The sequence below is a fragment of the Xenopus laevis genome, chromosome 1L (assembly GCF_017654675.1).
Source record: "Xenopus laevis strain J_2021 chromosome 1L, Xenopus_laevis_v10.1, whole genome shotgun sequence".
Classification (NCBI taxonomy): Eukaryota; Metazoa; Chordata; class Amphibia; order Anura; family Pipidae; genus Xenopus; species Xenopus laevis.
In genome coordinates, this window is record NC_054371.1 from 191,077,715 (window position 1) to 191,099,222 (window position 21,508).

The window sequence follows — 21,508 nt, forward strand, 5'->3', positions numbered from 1 at the left end:
AGTTGTCACTAGTGATGGGCGAATAAATTCACCAGGCACGAATTTGAGGTGAATGTCGCGTTTTTTGGAGAAAATTCGCCGGCGAAAAATCCACCACATCAAAAAAAATAGCCCCGCACATAAAAATTGTTGCGCGTCAAAATTATTCAGACGCCCATTGACTTTAATGCATTTGGACAAAATAGACGCTCATATAAAAATTGTAGCGGGCGTCGAAATTGACGCGTGTCAAAATAATTTTGATGCCCATTGACTTCAATACGTTTTTCAAATTTTTTGGCGAATCAAAACGGAACAAATTCGCCCATCACTAGTTCTCCGTTTCGAGCAATATATGCCTGTGAATTCGCCAAATTACACACAGTAATACATCCAGCATCCACAGACAGAGGTGTATTTGAACTGTATTAGATGGTTATTTACTAAACCTCAATTTTTTTTGGAAAAACCTGCTAGGGTCATGTAGAAGTCAATGGCGGATATCCCTTTTACAATTTGAAGATATCTTGAGCTGCCCTGGGCTTTGTCCGTTAATCTGAAAGAATCAGGGTTTTCAGGCGGTAACCCCAAAAATTGTGCAAATCAGGTGTCAAATCCAAAAAATTTGTACAATTCAGGGTTTTACCTAGATTTTATCTAGTTTTTTTCCAGACCTGATTTTTTCGACGTACTTTATTGATAGATAAGATAAAATCATGGATGGGAGTTTGGCTAAGCTTGGTTTAATAAAAATATGATATAAATTCAAGTTTTAGTAAATAACCCCCTCAATATAATACTTAGATTTTAGATCCCTTCAAAATAATTATTTTCTTTTACTTTGAATATTTGGCACTTAGGGGGTTATTTATCAAAGTCCAAATTTATCGCAATATTTTCTGCTACAAACTTCGATTAAACCCTCTCAGGTTTTTTGAGCATATTTATTATTACATTTTCCTGAAAATTTGCTTTGCGGGAAAAAAATCATGTTTTTCACAACTTTTTTTGGATTTTTCATCCGATTTTCAAGATTTCAAGAGAAAACTCAGATTTTTCCCAAAAATGTATGGGTATTGCACAGAACCCATAGAACATCATAAAATCATTGGGACTTCTCCCATAGACTTATATGCAACCTCAACAGGTCTGAGATGTTGGATTTTCAGATTCTGACTTTTCTTTTCCATCCTCGAGGTTTAATAAACTCAGAAAAATTCATGATTTTTTTAAAAGTCTAATTTTGATTTTTGCATTCAGAGTTTAGTAAATGACCCCCTTATGGGCAAATTCACTAACCCCAAAAATTCGGCAGCAGTGGCTTTGCTCACAGCCTAACACTTGACCAAGCGTAGATTCGCTAGGACAACGCTAATTCACTAAAATCTGAAGTTGCATCCAGGGCGCCAAATGCACTGGTCTTAGGTGACGAAGGCAAGTCTGGCGCAGGTAACGTTCAGTAAAATCCGAATCTTAGTGAATTTGCGTAGTTACGTCCATTCGCCAGAGCGCAAATTGGCCAGGCGTTAGGGAGCGAAGTACCGCTAGAGTTTATCTACCGTAATGATGTCATTCTGGCGAATTTTTCGGCCACGTTAGTCACTTCGCCCTTTAGTAAATTTGCCCCTTGGTATTTGCCATTAAATGTTGGTTTCATTAGCAGAGCTAGATGTGAATGTACCTAAGAGATATTGTTATACTCAAGATCAATCACAATCCTTGACTTCCTTTTAACTTTTCTCATTAAATTATGCAGACTCTAAGACTGAAGCAAGACATGATTAAAGGCTTGAAACAAAGTTGAACTTGTGTCAGGAACACTTGCATTAAGGGAATCAAAAATCCAATGAAGAATGCAAATATTAGAACAGACTTATTTGTAGTCCTTCAAGGGGGCACAGCTATTGCAACAAAGTGTTTTTGAAATGCATTTCATTTTCATTGCTAGATTGTTGAGCAAATACGGAATTTGCTAACTGGACTTTAAAGGTCAGATAAATTAAAGTGAAATGAAACGGACTAAAATACAAGCTGCCCATATGAAAATGTCCACTCTGTCTCACATTTACAAAAACTTTAATATAGAATCTTAGTGGAAAGGTTTTGATTGTGCCTTGTTCCATCTACTGTTGACCCTGATGGAGAACAGCTGTAGATAAACTAAAACCCTGACACTGTTGTAGAAAAGAAGGTAAAGAGAAAGTAGCATTTACAATTCAGAAAAGACCATTGTGACTGGCTTCTTTTTTGTAGTGTTGTGCTTTGCGTAGTTCTAGGTTCATAAATCCTAAGGGCAGATTTATCAAAGGTCGAGGTGAATTTTCGAATGAAAAAAAATATTTCATACTATTTTTTTGTGTTCTTTGACTAGGGAATTTACCAAATTCGATTCAAATTTGAAAAAAAATTGAATATCGAAATTTATCATGTACTGTCTCTTTAAAAATTCAACGTCGACCATTCGCCATCTGAAACCTGCCGAATTGCTGTTTTAGCCTATGGGGGACTTCCTAGAACCTATTTGGAGTCAACTGGTGGAAAAATCAAAGTTTTTTTGGAAAAACTTCTAATCAAATTCCATCGAATTCGCTATTCCTTCAATTCATACGATTCGAATTTGGCCAAATACGGACCTATTCAATCAAAAACCGACCTTTTCGACCAAAAAAAACTTAATTTCGGTTGGTCTTTTTGAATTCGAATTTCGAAGTTTTTTCAATTCGAAATTTGACCCTTGATAATATCTTAGAGGACAATATGGCATGATATAGGTAAATACTATATATATAGCACTTACTATAAGTACAAAACTATGTCAGATAATTAGATAATTACAGTTGTCACAATGTCATTAAAAAATCCAATCTTTTAAAGCAACAATACGAGTTAGTTCCGTCATAAGGACACACATCAATGTTAGCATTATCAACTTGGAAGTGTATTTGGGTATGTTCAGATATACTTGTATGAACATTTTTGATTTAATGTCATTGTTGCATCTGCTTTATTCTGTAAGTTGAAAATGTGTAAGCTCTATGACACGCATATCACACTCATTCCCCTTTCTTTGATCTTACCTATTTAAGGCTGGATCTACTTTTCTGTGACCTATTTTTTTTTTTTAAGGTGATTTTTTTTTTATTTATTTGACCTAAAAAATTCACCTTTTTAAAAATATAGGTCCCAGAAAAGTAGATCCTGCCTAAAATAGGTAAGATCAACGAAAGGGGAATGAGTGTTAGATGCTAGCAATTTATATCATGTTGCCAACCTTAGGACTGAATCACATTTAAAATTCTCAGAAATCAGGATTGGATAACTTTGAAGTCCATCTCTTTCAGAAAATGGAAACACTGATATCAGTGTGAAAAACTGCCATCCCATGCAATAGATACTTACACCCAAATAGTAAAAATTAAGTGCACTCCATATATTCTTATGGATGGCCAGTAGCTCACCTCTTAAAAGATCAGCCATATTAATAAAAGCTGAAGAAGTAAACATAAGAATAAGTGATGTTCAGTGAGTGACTGACAAGCATATGATATAAAGGCAACACATAGGGGCAGATTCACTAAGGGTCGAATTTCGAAGTTAAAAATACTTCGAAATTCGACCCTCGAATTGAAATCCTTCGACTTCGAATATCGAAGTCGAAGGATTTAGCGCTAATCCTGCGATCGATCGATCGAAGGATTTTTCGTTCGATCGAACGATTAAATCGTTCGAATCGAACGATTAAATCGTTCGAATCGAACGATTCGAACGATTTTAATTCAACGATCGAAGGAAAATCCTTCGATCAAAAAAAGATTAGCAAACCTATGGGGACCTTCCCCATAGGCTAACATTGACTTCGGTAGGTTTTACCTGCCGAAGTAGGGGGTCGAAGTTTTTTTTAAAGGGCAAGTACTTCGACTATCGAATGGTCGAATAGTCGAACGATTTTTCGTTCGATTCGTTCGATTTCGTTCGAATTCGAACGAATTTAACCAATTCGATGGTCGAAGTACCAAAAAAATACTTCGAAATTCGAAGTATTTTTCATTCGAATCCTTCACTCGAGCTTAGTGAATCGGCCCCTTATAGTTTTTACTAGATTTAGCTCAATAATTACTAGCTTTTGCTCAAAGATTGTATATAATATTATCAGCTAAAATGAGTAAACAGGCTATGAGCAGTTTTCCTGGAGGAGGAAATTTAAAAGGATATGACTATGGCACAATTTCCTTTTTTTGTACAAATATAATACTTACAGCTGCTGTGTTATTGCTTTGATGTATTAGATTTGTATGTTCCTCCAAAAGATACCTGTTATAAATGGAAAAACAGTAACAGATATTGGAAGCAATGTGGTGGTTAAATATCATGGCCTTTACTGTTGGGGTGCCATGCATGCCAAAAAGCGCACCATTATGGCTGAATTGGCCAAATTGCCAGGTAATAAAGCTGGTCAGGAGATAAAAATAGCAGTAATTACAGTATAAGAAGTAATAGCTTAGACGCCCAAAGGTAAGGCCATCACTATAGAGACAACAAGGAATAACTAGTGCTAGATATTTTGCATGTCCAGGAAGACATCCAAGTCCCTGTTAAAAAGCAGTAAGCAACTATTTTTGTTGGATAATGTAATTCCTGCAATCTATGGGGTGGCCCTTTGTCTGTTTTCTATATAAAGAAAAGATATCGGGCTATTTGTGTAGAACATGCTCTAAAGTATGGTAAAGAGCTATCATGTCCTCTTGTTTTAGTCTCTTTTACAATAACCCAGTTTTGACAGTTTTCCCATAAAGTTTAATAGTTCTTTTCTTTTTACCAGTTTAGTTGAACATCTTTGCACTTATTCCAGCTCATTATTAATATGGAATGGCTTCCACAATTGCCCTGCATATTCAGGGGAGGTCACAGGCATCTATAAAGAAGCAAAAGTATGCTTTCATTATGTATTTTTTTCCCTTTTGTCCCTCGAGTCATAGCCTTGCATTTATCACTATTAAACCTAATTTGCAAAGCAGCATCATCCTGCATGGAACCTATTGTTGTGCACAATTTTGTTCTATCAGCAAACACAGAGACAGTTCTTACAATACTCACCTCAAGGTCCTTTATGAATAAAATTAAACACAGTGGGCCAATAATAGACCCCTGATGTGCTTGACTAACAACAATGGTCCAACTATAAAATGTTACATTTATCACCATTCTTTATCTTTCTCCCAGCTAGTTCTTTATCTAAATACAAATGTTATGTTTGCATCCACATCTAAAGAGATTACATCCAAAAGTATATGTTCTGCTCACCGCCGATATATTTTGCACAATTAGCCACAATAGCAAATATTACTGTATTGTGAAATCTATTCCAATATCTTTTCCCTTGATAACACCTACAAAAGCTACCTTAATACAGATTCTGAACTAAGTGGTCTATAGTTATCAAGCCAAGAACAGAATGTGATTTTTAATCCTGGTGTCATATTAGAAATGTGCTAGTACCATGCCATTAAGAAAAGAGTCATGGGAAATCTAATTAAAATGTTCTGGCAACCACAAATTTAAGGGCGTTATTTACTTAAATCCGAATTTGAATAAAAAACGCTAGTCCAAACTTCCATCCCGATTTTACCTTATTTATTAATAAAAGAACTGGAAGGTATCAGATTGGGAAAAAACCCAATAAAACTTACAGTTGGGATAGGGGCATCTCCCATTGAATTATACATGACCTTGACAGCTCTGAGATGGTGGATTTTTGGATTCAAGCTTTTTTCAGGCTTTTTATAATACATCTCAAAAAATTCGATTTGTTTTTTTCTTCCAGGAAAAAAATTAGTTTTTGCTCCAAAAAGCTTGATCAGATAAATTTGTGGTTTAGGAAATAACCCCCTACAAAAATATACTGGGCCATGCCCACACAGTTTACCATCCTATGCGGTTTTTAATCTATTTGTTTTGAAGGCAATAGCCCTGCACTGCTTACACTGATTGATGGCAGTGGGTCTGTAGATATTTGGTTTGGTGTGCTGTGTGGGCATGGCCCAGTATATTTTTGTAATTTGGTTTCAAATAATATTTATTAAAGGCTATGTTTTAAGAAATCTGTGACTTCATAGTGTGATTTAGCTGTTCACCTGAACTGGTTTGCAAGGAGGCAGAGGGTGGTTCCTTATACTGGTTGGAGCAATAACCTTAAGCTACTCTATTATTCGTTTGTTATATAGTTATATCAAACCTACGGGTGTAATCAGCCTCTTTTGAACTGATTAGCTCAATTTATCCATATATGATTATAAGAGCTAAAAGATCTATCTTTACTCATTGTTTCTTGAGCTAAATAACACAGAATATTGTTGTTTAGCATATTCACAGATATGTGTTTGTTGTGTGACTTGGCTACTCAGTTACACCAGTCAGTGCTGGATAATGATGAATATGAAGCACAAGCTTCATATGAAGAACTGCAAGCGCCCTACATACGAACAAGGGAATGTGTTCATTCAATAAACATACTGCTGATATGACATCTGAGTTGCCATGTCATAATTGTTAGGTTATGGGTTCAGCCTGAATTCATAATGGAAAATATATTCAAGTTCAGTTCATTTTTTTGCACCTGCTTGTTATGGTGTAATGCTCTCCATCGTGGTTTCAATGAGCATAGGATAGCGCACAATGTTGTAATACACTAATGAGCTAAAAACTGGAAAATATCCATGCTTTATGTTTTAGATGTGCCAGCCTCCATTGCGTACACAAGAGTCCTGTGGAATCCACTCAATGGGGCAAATTCACTAATTCGCTATGTAAAGCGAAGTTACGCTAGCGAAGGCTAATTTGCATACGGCGCCAAACTCAAATTTCAATGGAGGAATACGTATCAGCACTACAAATGCCAAGAAAACCTTCAAATCATCAAATAAAAATTTTATTTTGCCCTACACATGTGCCCACTGTATAGTTAAGTTGCCATGAGTCAGGAAATGTAGGGGGGAAGGAGGGGAGCCCCAAAACATTTTTCGATCTTTTTCAGCCTATCACCCATAATGTAGAAAACACGCTAGCGTTTTTTGGGACTTAGAAAAAATTGTGACTTTTTTTGAAACAATCCCTATCTACTCTATTGCGCTTCGCCAGGTCTGAGGTGGCGAAGGAAGTCTAGTGTAAAAGGTAGCGTTCAGTACACTGCGCAAGTTAGTGAATTTGCGTAGTTACGTCGCTAGCGAAAATTCGCCTGGCGTAAGGGTGCGAAGTAACACTAGCGAAACTACGCCAGCGATCGTTAGTGAATTTGCGCAGTAACGAAAATGCCAAACGCTAGCGAATTAACGCTAGCGTTCGGCACTTCGGCGCTTAGTGAATTTTCCCCTTTATCTCAATGAACCTCAGCTCACTGGTAATTTAAATCAGGATTACCCATAATGCTATTTTATTTTAAATACACACCATTCAGTTGTAAAGTTTAATCCTAGACCAGGGACCCAAAAGGTTATTTTTTCCTGCTTAATAACCATGAAGAGATGACCAATGTTTGCAATTGTTTCTAAATTTCCCTTTTCATGCTTACCCCCAGTAGTTCCTTTTTCATAGTGTTTTCTTCCTCTAAATGTGTGCAGCATAATTTTGTTATGCTTGATAAAATAAGCAGCTCATGCCTGAAAGAATAGGAAACTGTGCTTGCCTGTCAGAATTTTAAGCATTCTTTCAGACATTTGACCAAAATCAAAAAAAGATCCCTGTTCTGCTGAGAATATTCCCTTAAACACACAATATATTAACTGTAAGAAAAAAAAACTTTATATATTTTATATCTTTCCATAATGCTACAGGACTAAATGTAGAAGAAATTATGTCAGACACATATTTCCCTACTAAGTGATTTGTTGTTAAACTGTGTGTTTAAAGGAGAACTAAAGCTTAACAAAAATGGGTAAAAATGCTGCATATTATACTTTGAACTTCTGTACCAGCCCAAGGTAACCCCAGCCCTTTAGCAGTCAATATGTGTGTCTCTGAAGATGCCCTAATAGCTCTCTATCTTTTTTTTTTCTTGCTCCTCATCATATTTTCTTGCTCCCCATCTTCTTGCTCCTTTATTTGCTCTGTGCTGCTGTCAGTTACACGAGCTTAGGGACTGACTCATATACAGAATATAAATGTTATTATACAAGGCTGAAATTGATTCCAATTCTTATAACATTGCAGCTCTGAAACAGTGCAATTTGCATTAGAATTGAATAATCAGTCCTGTCGTCATTTCTGCTTTATAGTTTGAAATACCCTCTAAGCTCAACTTCTTAACAGCTGCCCAGCACACACTGAGCATGTGCAGTGTCACTGACACTCTTAACAAAGACCAAGATGGTGTGACAATTTTGAAGGTGTGGATCAATACTCTTATAGAGGTGCTACACTTTTAGGCTAGTGCAGTAAGTTTAGCATATAAAATATGACATTTCTAACCTGATTCATTTTTAGGGATTAGGTTTTTTAAAGAACATTTTAAACATGTTATGAAACTATTACCATAATAAAATAATTGTTTCCTTGTGTAAAAAAATATTACAATATTAAAATCCTATATAATTATTGTAGGGATGCACCGAATCCACTATTTTGGATTCAGGTGAACCCCAGAATCCTTCGCGAAAGATTAGGCTGAATACCGAACCGAATCTGAATTCTAATTTGCATATGCAAATTAGGGGTGGGAAGGGGAAACATTTTTTACTTCCTGGTTTTGTGACAAAAAGTCACGGGATTTCCATTCCCGCATTCGGTTCAGCCGGGCAGAAGGATTCGGGCAAATCCTGATGAAAAAGGCTGAATCCTTGTGCATACCTAAATTATTTACCTCTTCATTGACTACATTGCTAATAACATTTTGTTGTCAGACTATTTTTCACTCTGCAACTGCATGCAAGTATATGCCCACTGACTTGGATTCTTGACAGAATGTAAAACTTTTGCTAAAAGGGTAAACATCTCTTTTGTCAAGCACAAATACAGAACCTGAGTATTTCTGTAGTGTTTCTATGACTGGGTACCTGGTACAAATCTGCTTGCTGCTTTCATGAAGTGGAATCCACATCAATTCCTACAAGCACCCTCCAGGAAAATAGGACCCTAGACCCAAGCGTAATAAAAAAATGATATTTAATAACTTTTTGGGGGTTAACCTTCCCTTCTGAGTGTGGAGTGTGTGGTTTGTGTGGCTAAGTATACTTGTGGGAATTATTTTACTGTACATTTATTTTTTACTGTTAATCACATCCCATTATAGTCAGTGTAATCTGTAAAGCTCTAGGGTAAAGATACATTCTTGTGCCACAGTGAAGAGATTCAAGGCAGTTGGCATTTTATTGCTGTGGTTGTTTGTCTAAAGAAAAAACATCATTAGAATGCCATGTACCATAGCCCTTAGGATATTTGTAGAGAGAAAGTCATCATCTTGTTTTCATCAATGCTGTAGTTAAGAGATTATGTAACGGAATGAAAAGTTAATGCTTGTGGCAGTATTCAGATTTATTATGAATTATGTTTATTTAAAAAATCTGTTGGTAAGTGAGTTCGTTCAGATTACAATTCATGTAACAAACACCTCAGTTTCAATGTAGGTGACTCAATTTGAAAAGTACCTGAATCCATCCCTTCGAAATCAGAATAGTAAATAACATTTACCCAAAGTACAATTTGATAAAAATTGTAATAGTGATCATGATCAAAAACAATCATCCAGAGGCATAGCTAATTTTCACATTTAGCAGAACCTGTTCTAAACAGATTGATGACAAACCCTTTGATATGACTGTCACATTATATATTTATTTATTAACCCATACTCAATTGTTTTCTTTTTCATTTACTCTCTCTCTCATATCTCATTGTTCTTATGATCTGACCATTGGTCCCAAAAGACTCTTGAAAGGATAAATATTTATATAATATAACAAAATTGGAGAAGAGGACTATAATAACACATTCCATCTATCTACATTGTTGAATTGTGTTGTTGAGTTTATGGCTCTGGGTTAACTCTGCAAGACTCTAATAATTTGGGCAATGCCCATGTTCCACGCTTTGCTATATCTAAGATCGCTTACTGTGTTGAATGTTATTCTATCAGCTGTGTGATAATTAACTATTGGTTATAACCAGTGGCATAGAGGTGTGCCCAATTACTTATAAGTAATCGTTCCACAGACCCAGGAGTCTGTTCCACAGCTATTATCATTATATATATCAATGGTTCTTCTAACCCGCTTTACATAAAGCGGGTGGTGGGGTCAAATGATTTAAAACAGAGGGATCCCTCCTCCCATATGCTGCACCTTCTTTTTATATTTGTTTTTAATTGACATTTGGGGCATGGTTGTGAATAAATATTGCCTTTTTAAACTATTTGGATATGATTTCCTTGATTTATTGATACAGTCCTGGAGGTTAAGTCCTCTTCTCCAATTTTGTTATTTAAGTTAGTTATTTTGTGGACACTCCTTTTATCTGCATCAATGATCACTATTATAATTATCTATGGTCCGGCTTGCTTATTTCTAAAGCGAAGGCACTATTTATATAATATGCTTTAAGGCGGTGGCACGCATAGCAATTTTGGGAGATTAGTCCCCCAGCGACAAATCTCCTCTTCTTCGGGCAACTAATCTCCCCGAAATGCCTTCCCGCTGGCTAGAATGTGAATTGCCAGCAGGATGGCACTCAGATCGCTTTGGCTTTTCGAAGTCGCCCGAAGTTTACTTGAGGCAATTAATGTTGTAACCCCTATTTGCTATTTGCCATCTCCTATTTGTATTTGTTTCATCCAGTTACCAATATGGGAGGCATTATTTATCAAAATCTGAAAATTTCTGATAATTTTCTGAAAAATACTCCAACCAAATCCGCACTGATTTGTTGCCCTTATTTATCAATACATTTTCCTGAAAATTTCCTGTGCGTGAAGAAACTCGATAAAATGATGAAAAAAAAATCGAATAGTACAACATTTTCAGATTTGACGCCAAACACTCAAATGTTTTTCGGATTATTGCCTGAAGAACCACAAAATCTTCGGATTATTTTATTGTAAAAATAAACTTGAATCTTTCGAGCTTTTGGCATTCTGACTTTCATAAATAACCCCCTTAATGTATATTTGTCAAATGGTCAACAAGATTGTGGAAGAAAGATCACTGAAAAGTGCTAAATGGATTACAGTTTTAAAATTATTTGTACATTTATTTGCTTTATTGAAAACATTGCTTGTTTATCCACTTCTGTTGGTTGGCCTGACACTTAAAACAATGCAGTCAGGAGTCAGGTCTCCTCTAGGTTTTTTCAATCAGCTGACTTGCAACATTGTTTCAGGAGTCAAAAGTACAGTGAATGTAAACAGTGAGTCAGATACTGTTTTTATTAACATCTACATTTACAAATAACTTCAAAACTATTAAAAACATTGCATAGTTTCACAGAATTACATTTCATTTTATTGTAGAAATTTTTTTTTTTAGATTGAGGACACCTTTAATTTAACCTAAAACATAAGTTTTCTCTTGATATGCTCTTCTAATTGTCATAGGAAAAATATATGAAAGGCTGTTAGCCACCTCATATAAAAGTACTTACAACTAGGAGCTGATTTCTCAATGGTCGAAGTGAAAATTTAAATTTTCGAATTCTAATTTTCGAGTTTTTTTTATAGCCAAAACTGTGAAATTCAACTAGGGAATTATTAAAATTCGATTTGAGTTTTTTAAAAACAATTCAAATTGGATTTTTGAGATTTATCATACACTGGCCCTCTAAGAACTCAAATTCCACTATTCGCTACCTTAAACATGGGGAATAGCTGTGTTAGATTATGGAGAAAAAACTCAAATCGAATTTGATTCAAATTCGATTTGAGTTTGTGGGTTGATCCTATTAAGCCGAGTTTCAAAAATTAGATTTTTTTAATAAATTGCAATTGGTTGAATGAGTTTTAAATAACTCCCATGAACTCGAAATTTGACCCTTGATAAATCTGCCCCCTAGTGTTTATTTTGTGCACAGGAAGACAAAAGTTGTCCAATTTCATCTGTATTTATATTGTATTGTATAATAATTTAATTTGGCTTTGTAGTTGAATTGTTTCTGGCAATTTCTGACATTTGAAAAAAAGTTAAAAAGGCTTTAATAAATGATGCCAATTTGTTCAAACACGTTCCTGACAATTACAAAACGTTTCCATCAAGATTCCCATTTAATAAATCAGGCCCACAATGAATAATTGCTGTAACATGGCCAATATCTTCTTATGAAATAATGTGATCTGCTATACTCTATATGCAATGAACATTAGGTACAGAAAAATGAAAAAAAATGACATAAATTAGGGGTCCTAAGGAATTAAATGCGTCAAGAGATTCTCTTACCCCTTTACAAAAAACATACAGTATCTTCATACATTTTTACTAGAGAAGAGACCTGGCTTTAAAAGAGTGTAGGCTTTGAATTAAAGGGGAACTATAGTGGAAATGAAAATTTAATATAAACTTATTTTTTCTACATAAGAAACTTTCTAAATACTGTTACTGAAATAATCAAGTAAATCTAAACTCTCCCCCTCTCAATCTCTCTTTGCTGAATGACAGGCTGAACCTATAAGTTTGGTGCCGTGGGTCTAGCCAATATTTGATGCCAAACATAATGCTTACTACATACAGAGAATAATAATATCTCTGTAATATAGTTATAGCTTATGCATGGAACAGTCCCTTTTCCTGGATGCAAAAATGTTTTTTGGTGGTTTGGAGAGGATATTAGAAATGGCTGGGTGCAGCTGGGAGAGATCTGATTAGCTGAACTCACTTTGGTTTATTTACTCAAATATGAGATTTCAGCCAAGGTTTTCTTTCATGGTGATGATTTCATTTTAACATGCTATTATTTTCCCTCTCAAGATTTCTGGATAGAATGCATGCAGCAAAAGAAAACCCATAAAATAGCTGTGCTCAGCATAGCAACAATGCAAATATCATAGCTTATTGGCATGTAAAGGATGAATGCTAGCCAGCCAACATTTCTACTTATCTTCAATGCTTGATCTTTGTAAATGTACTGCTATTTTTTTTTTTTTTATTACTTTCTAAATATGTGTAAATGGTCTCTGGCCATATGAAACAAAGCTGGCAAATGTTTTTTTTACAGGTTACTAAAATTCAGCATTTTCTAAAAACGTATTTATTCTACAATGCTGATAAAAGCCATTAAAACAAATGTAACGACCATGAGGATCTTGATTGCAAACTATAGGGGAATTATATTATACCTATTTTTTGATCGTAATATTGAGTTAAAAAGGGCATAACTAAACTTTGCAACAAGGCATGCGATAATAAACAGAAATAAAAACGTACATATAGAGGCAGATTTATCAAGGGTCGAATGTATAGCTCATGGGAGTTTATAAAAACTACCATAAACTCCATGAACTCAAAATTTTAAAAAAAAAATATAGAAATTTATCAAAAAATTTAAATTTTCCAAACTTGGGTGAACTGGATCAACAAACTCGAACCGAAAAAAAACTTGATATTTTTTTTTTTTTGGAAGGCTGCAAACAACTCCAAATCCCAGGACATCTCCCATAGGCTTAAAAAGAATTAGTCAATGGCTGTTTTTTTCTCCGCAGTTTTTGTTGTGTCAAATGCACTGGAGTCAATAGCCATTTCCCCCACATTTTCTCTGAATGCAAAGAAACATGTTTTTCACCAAGAAATGCATGGAGAAATTCTAATAATGCTGTTGTTGTTTGTGCCATTTTTTCTGGAGAAGCGAAATACACAGTATATTTTAATATTGTCATTGGTGTTTTTTTCTGTGTTTCTCCCACGCAAAAGACCAATTTTGTCTGGCAAAACAAAATCCATGGCAAAATTCTAGCGTGGATTCACAAACTGGTGAAAACACAAATTTAGCCAAGAAACTGTATAAGCAAAAAAAAAAACCTTCACTCATCCCTAATTATGTAATATTACAACAACAGAGAGCAACATATATTTTTAATGTGTGAATGACTACTTTTTAACCTCAAGGCACACCATTTTATCTGGGAACCAGCAATTAAAATGTTGTTTGTGTTCATTGCTCATTCTGTATGTTTCTATAATAAATCTGTACTTATCTGGTATTTAAGAAAGTGTACCTTGTATATATCAGGACTATGATTAAGTAAGAAGGTTTGAATGGACCACACAATTAAAGCACATAGGGGCAAATTCACTAAGATGCGAAGTTGCGCCAGGCGCAAATTCGCCGCACTTCGCCAGGCGTAGTTTCGCCAGGGCTCCGCAAATTCACTAAAATCCGAAGTTGCGCACAGGGGTAGCGTAAGGTTGCGAAGTTGCGCTAGCGTTGATTCGCTATATAAAGCGAAGTTACGCTAGTGCAGGCTAATTTGCATACAGCGCGAAATTCAAATTTCAATGGAGGAACACGTATCTGCACTACAAATGCCTAGAAAACCTTCAAATCTGCAAATAAAAATTTTATTTTGCCCTACACATGTGCCCACTGTCTAGGTAAGTTGCCATGAGTCAGGAAATGTAGGGGGGAGGAAGGGGAGCCCCAAAAAAATTTCGATCTTTTTCAGCCTATCAGCCATCATGTAGAAAACACGCCAGCGTTTTTTTGGGACTTAGAAAAAATTTTTACTTTTTTTTAAACAATCGCGATCTACTCTATTGCGCTTCGCCAGGTCTGAGGTGGCGAAGGAAGTCTAGCGTAAAAGGTAGCGTTCAGTACACTGCGCAAGTTAGTGAATTTGCGTAGTTTCGTCGCTAGCGAACATTCGCCTGGCGTAAGGTTGCGAAGTAACACTAGGGAAACTACGCCATCGTTCGTTAGTGAATTTGCGCAGTAGCGAAAATGCCAAACGCTAGCGAATTAACGCTAGCGTTCGGCGCTTCGCGGCTTAGTGAATTTGCCCCCTAGTATCTTCATGTTTTACTAGAGCAAATGTCATCGTACCTGACTTGTCTTTAAAACAGTGTAGGCCTTGAATTAAAAAAAATCACAGAAATAAAAATTGTATGTAAACATCATCAAGTAAAAATGTTATGATCTCCAATATTTTATTGACTACGTACATATTTTTTAAATATAAAATTTACTTGGAATGTAGAACTTTGAAAGATTTTTATCCTAACACTTTCATTTTATTACTTTTAATTTTGCAGGTACTGGCTAACAAACAAAGTTCAGATCAAGAGACCGAGCACAGGACTTCTCATGTACACATTAGCAACTCGATTCTGCGATGAAATTCATCTGTATGGGTTTTGGCCTTTTCCCAAGGACGTACATGGAAATCAAGTGAAATATCATTATTATGATGAACTAAAGTACAAATATTTTTCCAATGCAGGCCCTCACAGAATGCCCCTGGAATTCAAGACTTTGAATTTATTACACAACAAAGGAGCACTTAAACTGACAACTGGAACATGCATACAGCAATAAACATACAGAAATTAGAGTAAGCCATCTCTCAAGAGACAAGGAAGCAGCAGCATTTTGGGTATTGTGGGAGGAGGTTGGAAACTGGATAACTGTCAGTTGCAAGGTGCTACAAACTAATGTAAAAACCTAGTTCAGAACAAGTGCCACATTTGTTCATTGAAAGTCTGAATGTTTATCTGGTGTTTACAAGATCTACAAATGCAATCACAATTAACTTTAAAAGAAAAGTAAAACGATTGGGCGTTGCTGGTGTGGTTGAAAAATTGTAATATTGAATGGTGTTTCTAAGTTTGGAGGGAAGTCATTAACTAGTTTACATCAGTATTAATTGAAGATTCATTTAATGCCAAAAGTTTCATGGGTTTTATTGTGTTGTACTAAGAGTTTGTAGTGGTTTTTTATAAGACTTTTTCTAGATTAGAGGTTGAAAATACAATATTGGAATGTAAGAAAAAACAAGATGTGATCGCTACACAAATTCAAAGTTGTGTAACATTAATTGCTTTCAGTATTATGCTGGTGTATGCTTTACAAGGTGTGAAGCCTTGCCCTTTCCTGATAATGGAGATTAAGCCTTTAGTATGACCATTTTGCTACTGTGGGAAGCCAAGCTGGAAGAAGGTAATACATTTAATATGATTTGGAAAGATTGTGTTTATAAGCAAAGGTGCCCTTACTTTTGGTACCAAAGATTCCGTGATTTTGTATACATTTTAAAGTTGTTTTTTTGTTTTTACTTTTTTTTTTATAAAAAGTAAGCGATTATTGAAATGTGCATTTAGTACTGCAAAGCTATGCTGCTGAGAAATATATTTTGTTATATTGTTTGTTTGTTTTTTACAGAAAAGCCTAATTTATCTGGGTAATATGTCTTTTTTTCTTAAGTGTATGTTTACATTTTGAAAATGTTTGTGTCTTTTCATACATCCTCCCGTTAGAGTAAATAAAGGAAAAATTACAACTTAATATGAAATCTCCCGAAAGAAAACTTTTGAAAATTACTTCACACTTAGGGGCAAAATGTGAATTTAGAGCTTAATAAATATGAACTCACCCATGTTCTGTTCATTCCTATGGGGTTTTTAGAACTGTATTTATCAAATGGCGAGTTCTAACTTTCACTCATTCATAAATACAATTATAAAACTCCAATAGAAATTAATAGAACATGTAACATTAAGGTTGTTTTATCAAAGGTTAGAAATAGTTGTTGTTAAATTTTATTATCAGCAAAAATTTCAGAATATTTAACCATAAGTGAAAACTTACTGGGGCTCATTTATAAACACTGGGCAAATCTGCACCTGAGCAGTAACCCATGGCAGCCAATCAGATCTTTACTTTCAGTGTTCAATTTGCAGCTGGCTGAAAAAAAGTTAATCACAGATTGGTTGTTATGGGTTACTGCCCAGGTACAAATTTGCATTATCATAACTTTTCCATGGCATAAAAAATAATATTTCACCTGCAACATCTTATTTGGAACACACTTGGAATATTTTCATACTTTTAATACTCTCTGCTGAAAGCTGTAGAATACTATCTGAAGAAATAAACAATGAGGAAAGTGTAAAATTATTTGATAAATGATTAGTTGTTTTTAGTGATGGGAGAATTTGGGGTGTTTCGCCGAAAAATTTGTCAATTTCCCGTGAAAGTCATAAAACGCTGAAAAATTCATGAAATGGCGCAGTTTTTGGTGGATGCCGGTGAATTTTCGCTGCGGTTTCGCAAATTTATTCACTGGCGGGGAATCGTGGGAATTCACCGCAAATTCGCACCTGTCGAATAAATTCGCCCATCACTACTTGTTTTTAATTTACAGTTTTCGAATGTTGTGAAGATACTTTCATAAATTTGAAATAAATTTGACCAGTGGGAAAACACAACATTTTATCACTGGAAACAGTAGTTTAGTAGTCAGAAAGCTAACTTTTTCCACTTCTTTAACAGATGACTTTCCAGACAGATTAAAACATGAAATAGCATTTAATATGATTCTTTTCATATATTTAGTGTAGTGTCAAGCACAATGTCTTAAAAAGGCATAACTTCAAAACCTTGCAGAAAAAAATGTGTTTCTTATCCATGTGTAATTTGATGCTAAAGTAGCAAATTTATTTTCTTCCAACACTTGTCCTAAAAAAGTCACTTTTATTTACACAGTAGTGAGGTGCGGGCTGATGGACCCACGGGTTGGGCGGGTTCGGGCTGATCCCTGGACGAAGTGCGCGGGTCAGTGAGGGTCGAGCTCTTCTCCTGCTCTCCCCGTCCGAGATGTAGTACGGCCGGCTTCCGGCGCAGGAATTTATAGACTTCCGCCTTCCCGCCCCTTTTGTTACGTCACTGCGGGGCGGGTGCAGGTCTATAAATAAAGGAGAGCAGTGGTCCCGGGTCGGGTGTGGGTAGGGAGCGGGCGGTTTAGGTTCGGGTTTGGGTCCAGAAATTCTCGACCCGCACATCACTATTACGCAGCACTGTGCTACTTTCCACACCAGTATTATTCACTCCATCACTTTCAATACTATCCCACACAATACATTTTAAGAACATATATAGAAGAATAGTTATTTAAGCAGTAATATTACATGCATGATCAAACTGCTATGGGGCTAATTTATCAACGTTCGGAATAATATCGATTTTTTGCACTAAAACTCACTAACTTGGTTTTCAAAATTAAATATTTGTAAAACTTCAGCATTTAAAAGCATACAAGTTCATGAAGAAGTCAGTGGGAATTGTCTTAGGCAAAATGTAATAAATTTTTCCAAGTTTTTTGAAATTTTTAGACCCAAATTGATGAAAAAATATAGAATACAAATTTGATGCATTCAAGTTTTCTTAGATTAATTTTTTTTAATACATAAGCACGCATTCAAGTTTTGTAAAATTTGGAGTTTATTCTAATTAAAAAAACTTTAAAATTCACATTTTAATATTGATAAATAAACCTTTTTGTGTCACCCTCTTTTGCTTTTTAAATGGACAAATGTAATTAAACACTTCATAATTTTTGTGTGATGTAAAAGTTGGGTTGGGTCAAAAGAGTGGTCTTAAGCATTCAAAACATTTTGTTTTCAAACAAGCTTTAATACCTTAAACATTATGATGTTTCTCTTTTAAATCATGCTTTTGTTTTGAAACATAAGGATAGCATTTTCAGTATATTTAAGACTTTACATAGAACATGTGTTTGCTAATGGCAACCATAGCACCTTATGTTTCTTGGGTAACACTCAGCAATTATAGTTTAGTTTGACTGTTCATACAGCTCATCTGTTCAGTCTTTTTATTATATCGGGATGACAGTTTTATTCTTCTAAGAAACTTTTTAACAGGCAATGTTTCTTTTCTATTTTGTATTATTCTCCTAGTCCTGGCCTCTTATTTTCTAGTTGTCATACAAACCACCAACTGATATCTAAGGTCACACATCATAGCATCCAAATAAGTAATTTTAGTTACAAACTGAAGGTGTGAGTAAAAAAAAGGTTAAGAAACAAAACAAAATTACCTGAAAATAATTATCCAAAATCTGTGATATTTTTTAATTTATTCTATTGTTGGGGTGGGCAGGATAAAACTTATTTTTACATTCCTCTGTTTTTCCTCTGTTGGCCAAAATATAATTGTAATATTTTTTAAGATTACAGCTATTGGAAATTATCATTTTTGTTGGATTTTTGACCAAAACATTTTTAACACCCCCATCTGATTTTTTTCTAATGATAAGTAATTATAATGTAATGATTTTGGAACAATATTATGGTTTTAAATGTATTATTTTTGACAAAGGGTGCATCAGTTTCCTACTCCGCACACATACATTCACATTTTTTGTCAAGAGAAATTATCAAACCTTGTGTTCTTTGCTGAAAACAGGAACAGCCTTAAAAAGTAAGTTTTAATTATTGGATCATAAATCTGATGCTGTTGCTTGTTCTCATTTTGCAAGCAGGAGAATTTCCTAAGTAGCCACTTGACATGCAAATGCCAGAAGGAGTGTTCCAGTACAATGGTTTGGAGCAGGAACAGATGGCAATCTATAAATTGACTTGAAATTATATTCAATGTACAGCATTCATATCAAAGTATATGAGAAGCACTATTTCTTTCTTGGCGTAACATTTTGTCAACTAGTAGATATATTCCTGGAAACTAAAATGAAATTGTAGGAAAGCAAATGAATAAATAGATTTACTGGTGCACCGAAGCTCATAGTTTAGTGACACAAACTAACAGTGATATTGAAAAACTGAAATATGAAATCATTCAGTGCACTTTACAGAATATATTTGTATAGCCCTACTTTCAAAATTCTAATTCTTTTATAGAAAATACATTTGAGTGTCTACCTGTTGTCTGTAATTAATCTCTCTATTTAGGCCTATGACACAAAGGGGAAATGTAATTAAAATCACAAGCAATGTTTAAAATCATATCCTTGAGAATGTTTAGAGCGACTCGCAATGTAAAATCATTCGCTGGCGAATATTACATCACTCACTATCACCAAGTAAAGATTCGCGTTAACACAAGCCCTGGAGTTTTGTTAAATAATTTGATGAAAAACACTTTTCAATTTGCGAATTCTGATTAAAATGTTTTGTAGCAAACATTGTGAGGGAGTCGCAGAATGTATGGTCATAAAAGACACAAACAATGAAAATCTTGGTTGTTAACGTTCACAATGGTCTTTGCAAATGTTTTTTTTATAAAGAGTAGAGTTTGGACATCTTTACTGTAATGTAACTAGAAGCTACTGGGGCCCACAGCAATTTTAGAGCCCCCATACACTTTGTTTGTGAGATATTTTTTCATAAACAAATATTGAAGTGGCTTATCATTCACTACTCACTGAGCCCCTAACTTTCTGCTTTTTCTATAGGTTAAACTGCTTGCCCAAGGTCAACTTAAATTACTTCCAAGTTCCAGTAGTCAGCCATTTCCTACCTATAAATGCTCTACAGCTGACTGACAAGCACAAGTAATGCAGTGGGCAAAATTCCTAAAATACATCCCATGTGCCATAGGCTTTAAAGTGTATAATAATACAAAAAGCAGGAATATTGTGTTAAATCATGATTATCTTTCTCTTCATTTTGTGCCAAATAATTTTTTTAAACTTTACACTATTTGTGTGTGTTAATCATAAGAGTAGCTGTAGCCAAATACATGGAACCAATGCAGTGACTGAATTGCAACTATAATAGCCTTGTTTTCACTTTTTTTATTTATTCATTTTTGTTTTTATAAGTATTTACAAGTATGGCACTTTTTCCCACTGGAGGCACTGTTTATGAAACCTTAAGCACAACTGTTCTTAAAGCAATTGTTGATTCTAAAGAAGTTTGATGTCGATCAGTACTACTGAATACAATGAATATTGTGTAGAAGCTTGAATTAATGTATTATGAAGGGTCCTTGTACAATATCTGATCTTATTTACTGTATAGCTTTTTTTTTGGTTTGTTGTTTTTTTTTAAGATCATTGTACTATTTGTACAATTCTGAAATATATTAAAACATCTTTTTGTATTGCACCTTTTTGTATTGCATCTTTTTGCATTCGTGTTGAGGTAAATGTGTCATTTCCAGTGAGAGTCAACAATTATTCCCATTAGTTATATGGGCCAATTGTGATGATAAAAGTGGCAATGAAGCAACAAAGTGAGGTAGGGCAGAATATGTGCTGGATGTTCCCATTTCACCTGGCGCCACCCCATGACAATACTGGTTTGCCAATAACCCTCAGTTAGATGTTTGTTGGTCTGCTTGAGACTGCCCAAGAAAATGTTCTCCATTTAAGAATGAATAAATGGTTATTAACTGAATCTCCGGGGTAAATTTATCAAAGAGTGAAGTTCCGCCACTAGAGTGAAATTCCGCAGCTCTCAATTAATTTCTATGGAATTTTGAAAGGCATATTTTCAATGGGTGAAAGTGAAAGTTCACCCTTTGATAAATACGCCTATAAAAATCCCATAGAAATGAATGGAGAGTGGCGGAATTTCACTCTAGTGGCGGA

At 34.9% G+C, this 21,508-nt stretch overlaps 1 protein-coding gene across 1 annotated transcript in view; it reads left to right on the forward strand.

The window, feature by feature from the left end:
- The window catches only part of st8sia4.L (ST8 alpha-N-acetyl-neuraminide alpha-2,8-sialyltransferase 4 L homeolog), a 72,123-nt gene extending 55,680 nt beyond the window's left edge, over nt 1-16,443 (forward strand). Inside the window, exon 5 of the mRNA XM_018264470.2 lies at nt 15,195-16,443. Coding sequence (XP_018119959.1) covers nt 15,195-15,477 — 283 coding nt within the window. The 3' untranslated portion in view covers nt 15,478-16,443. The remainder of the gene's footprint in view (nt 1-15,194) is intronic.
- Nucleotides 16,444-21,508: the final 5,065 nt, after the last annotated feature.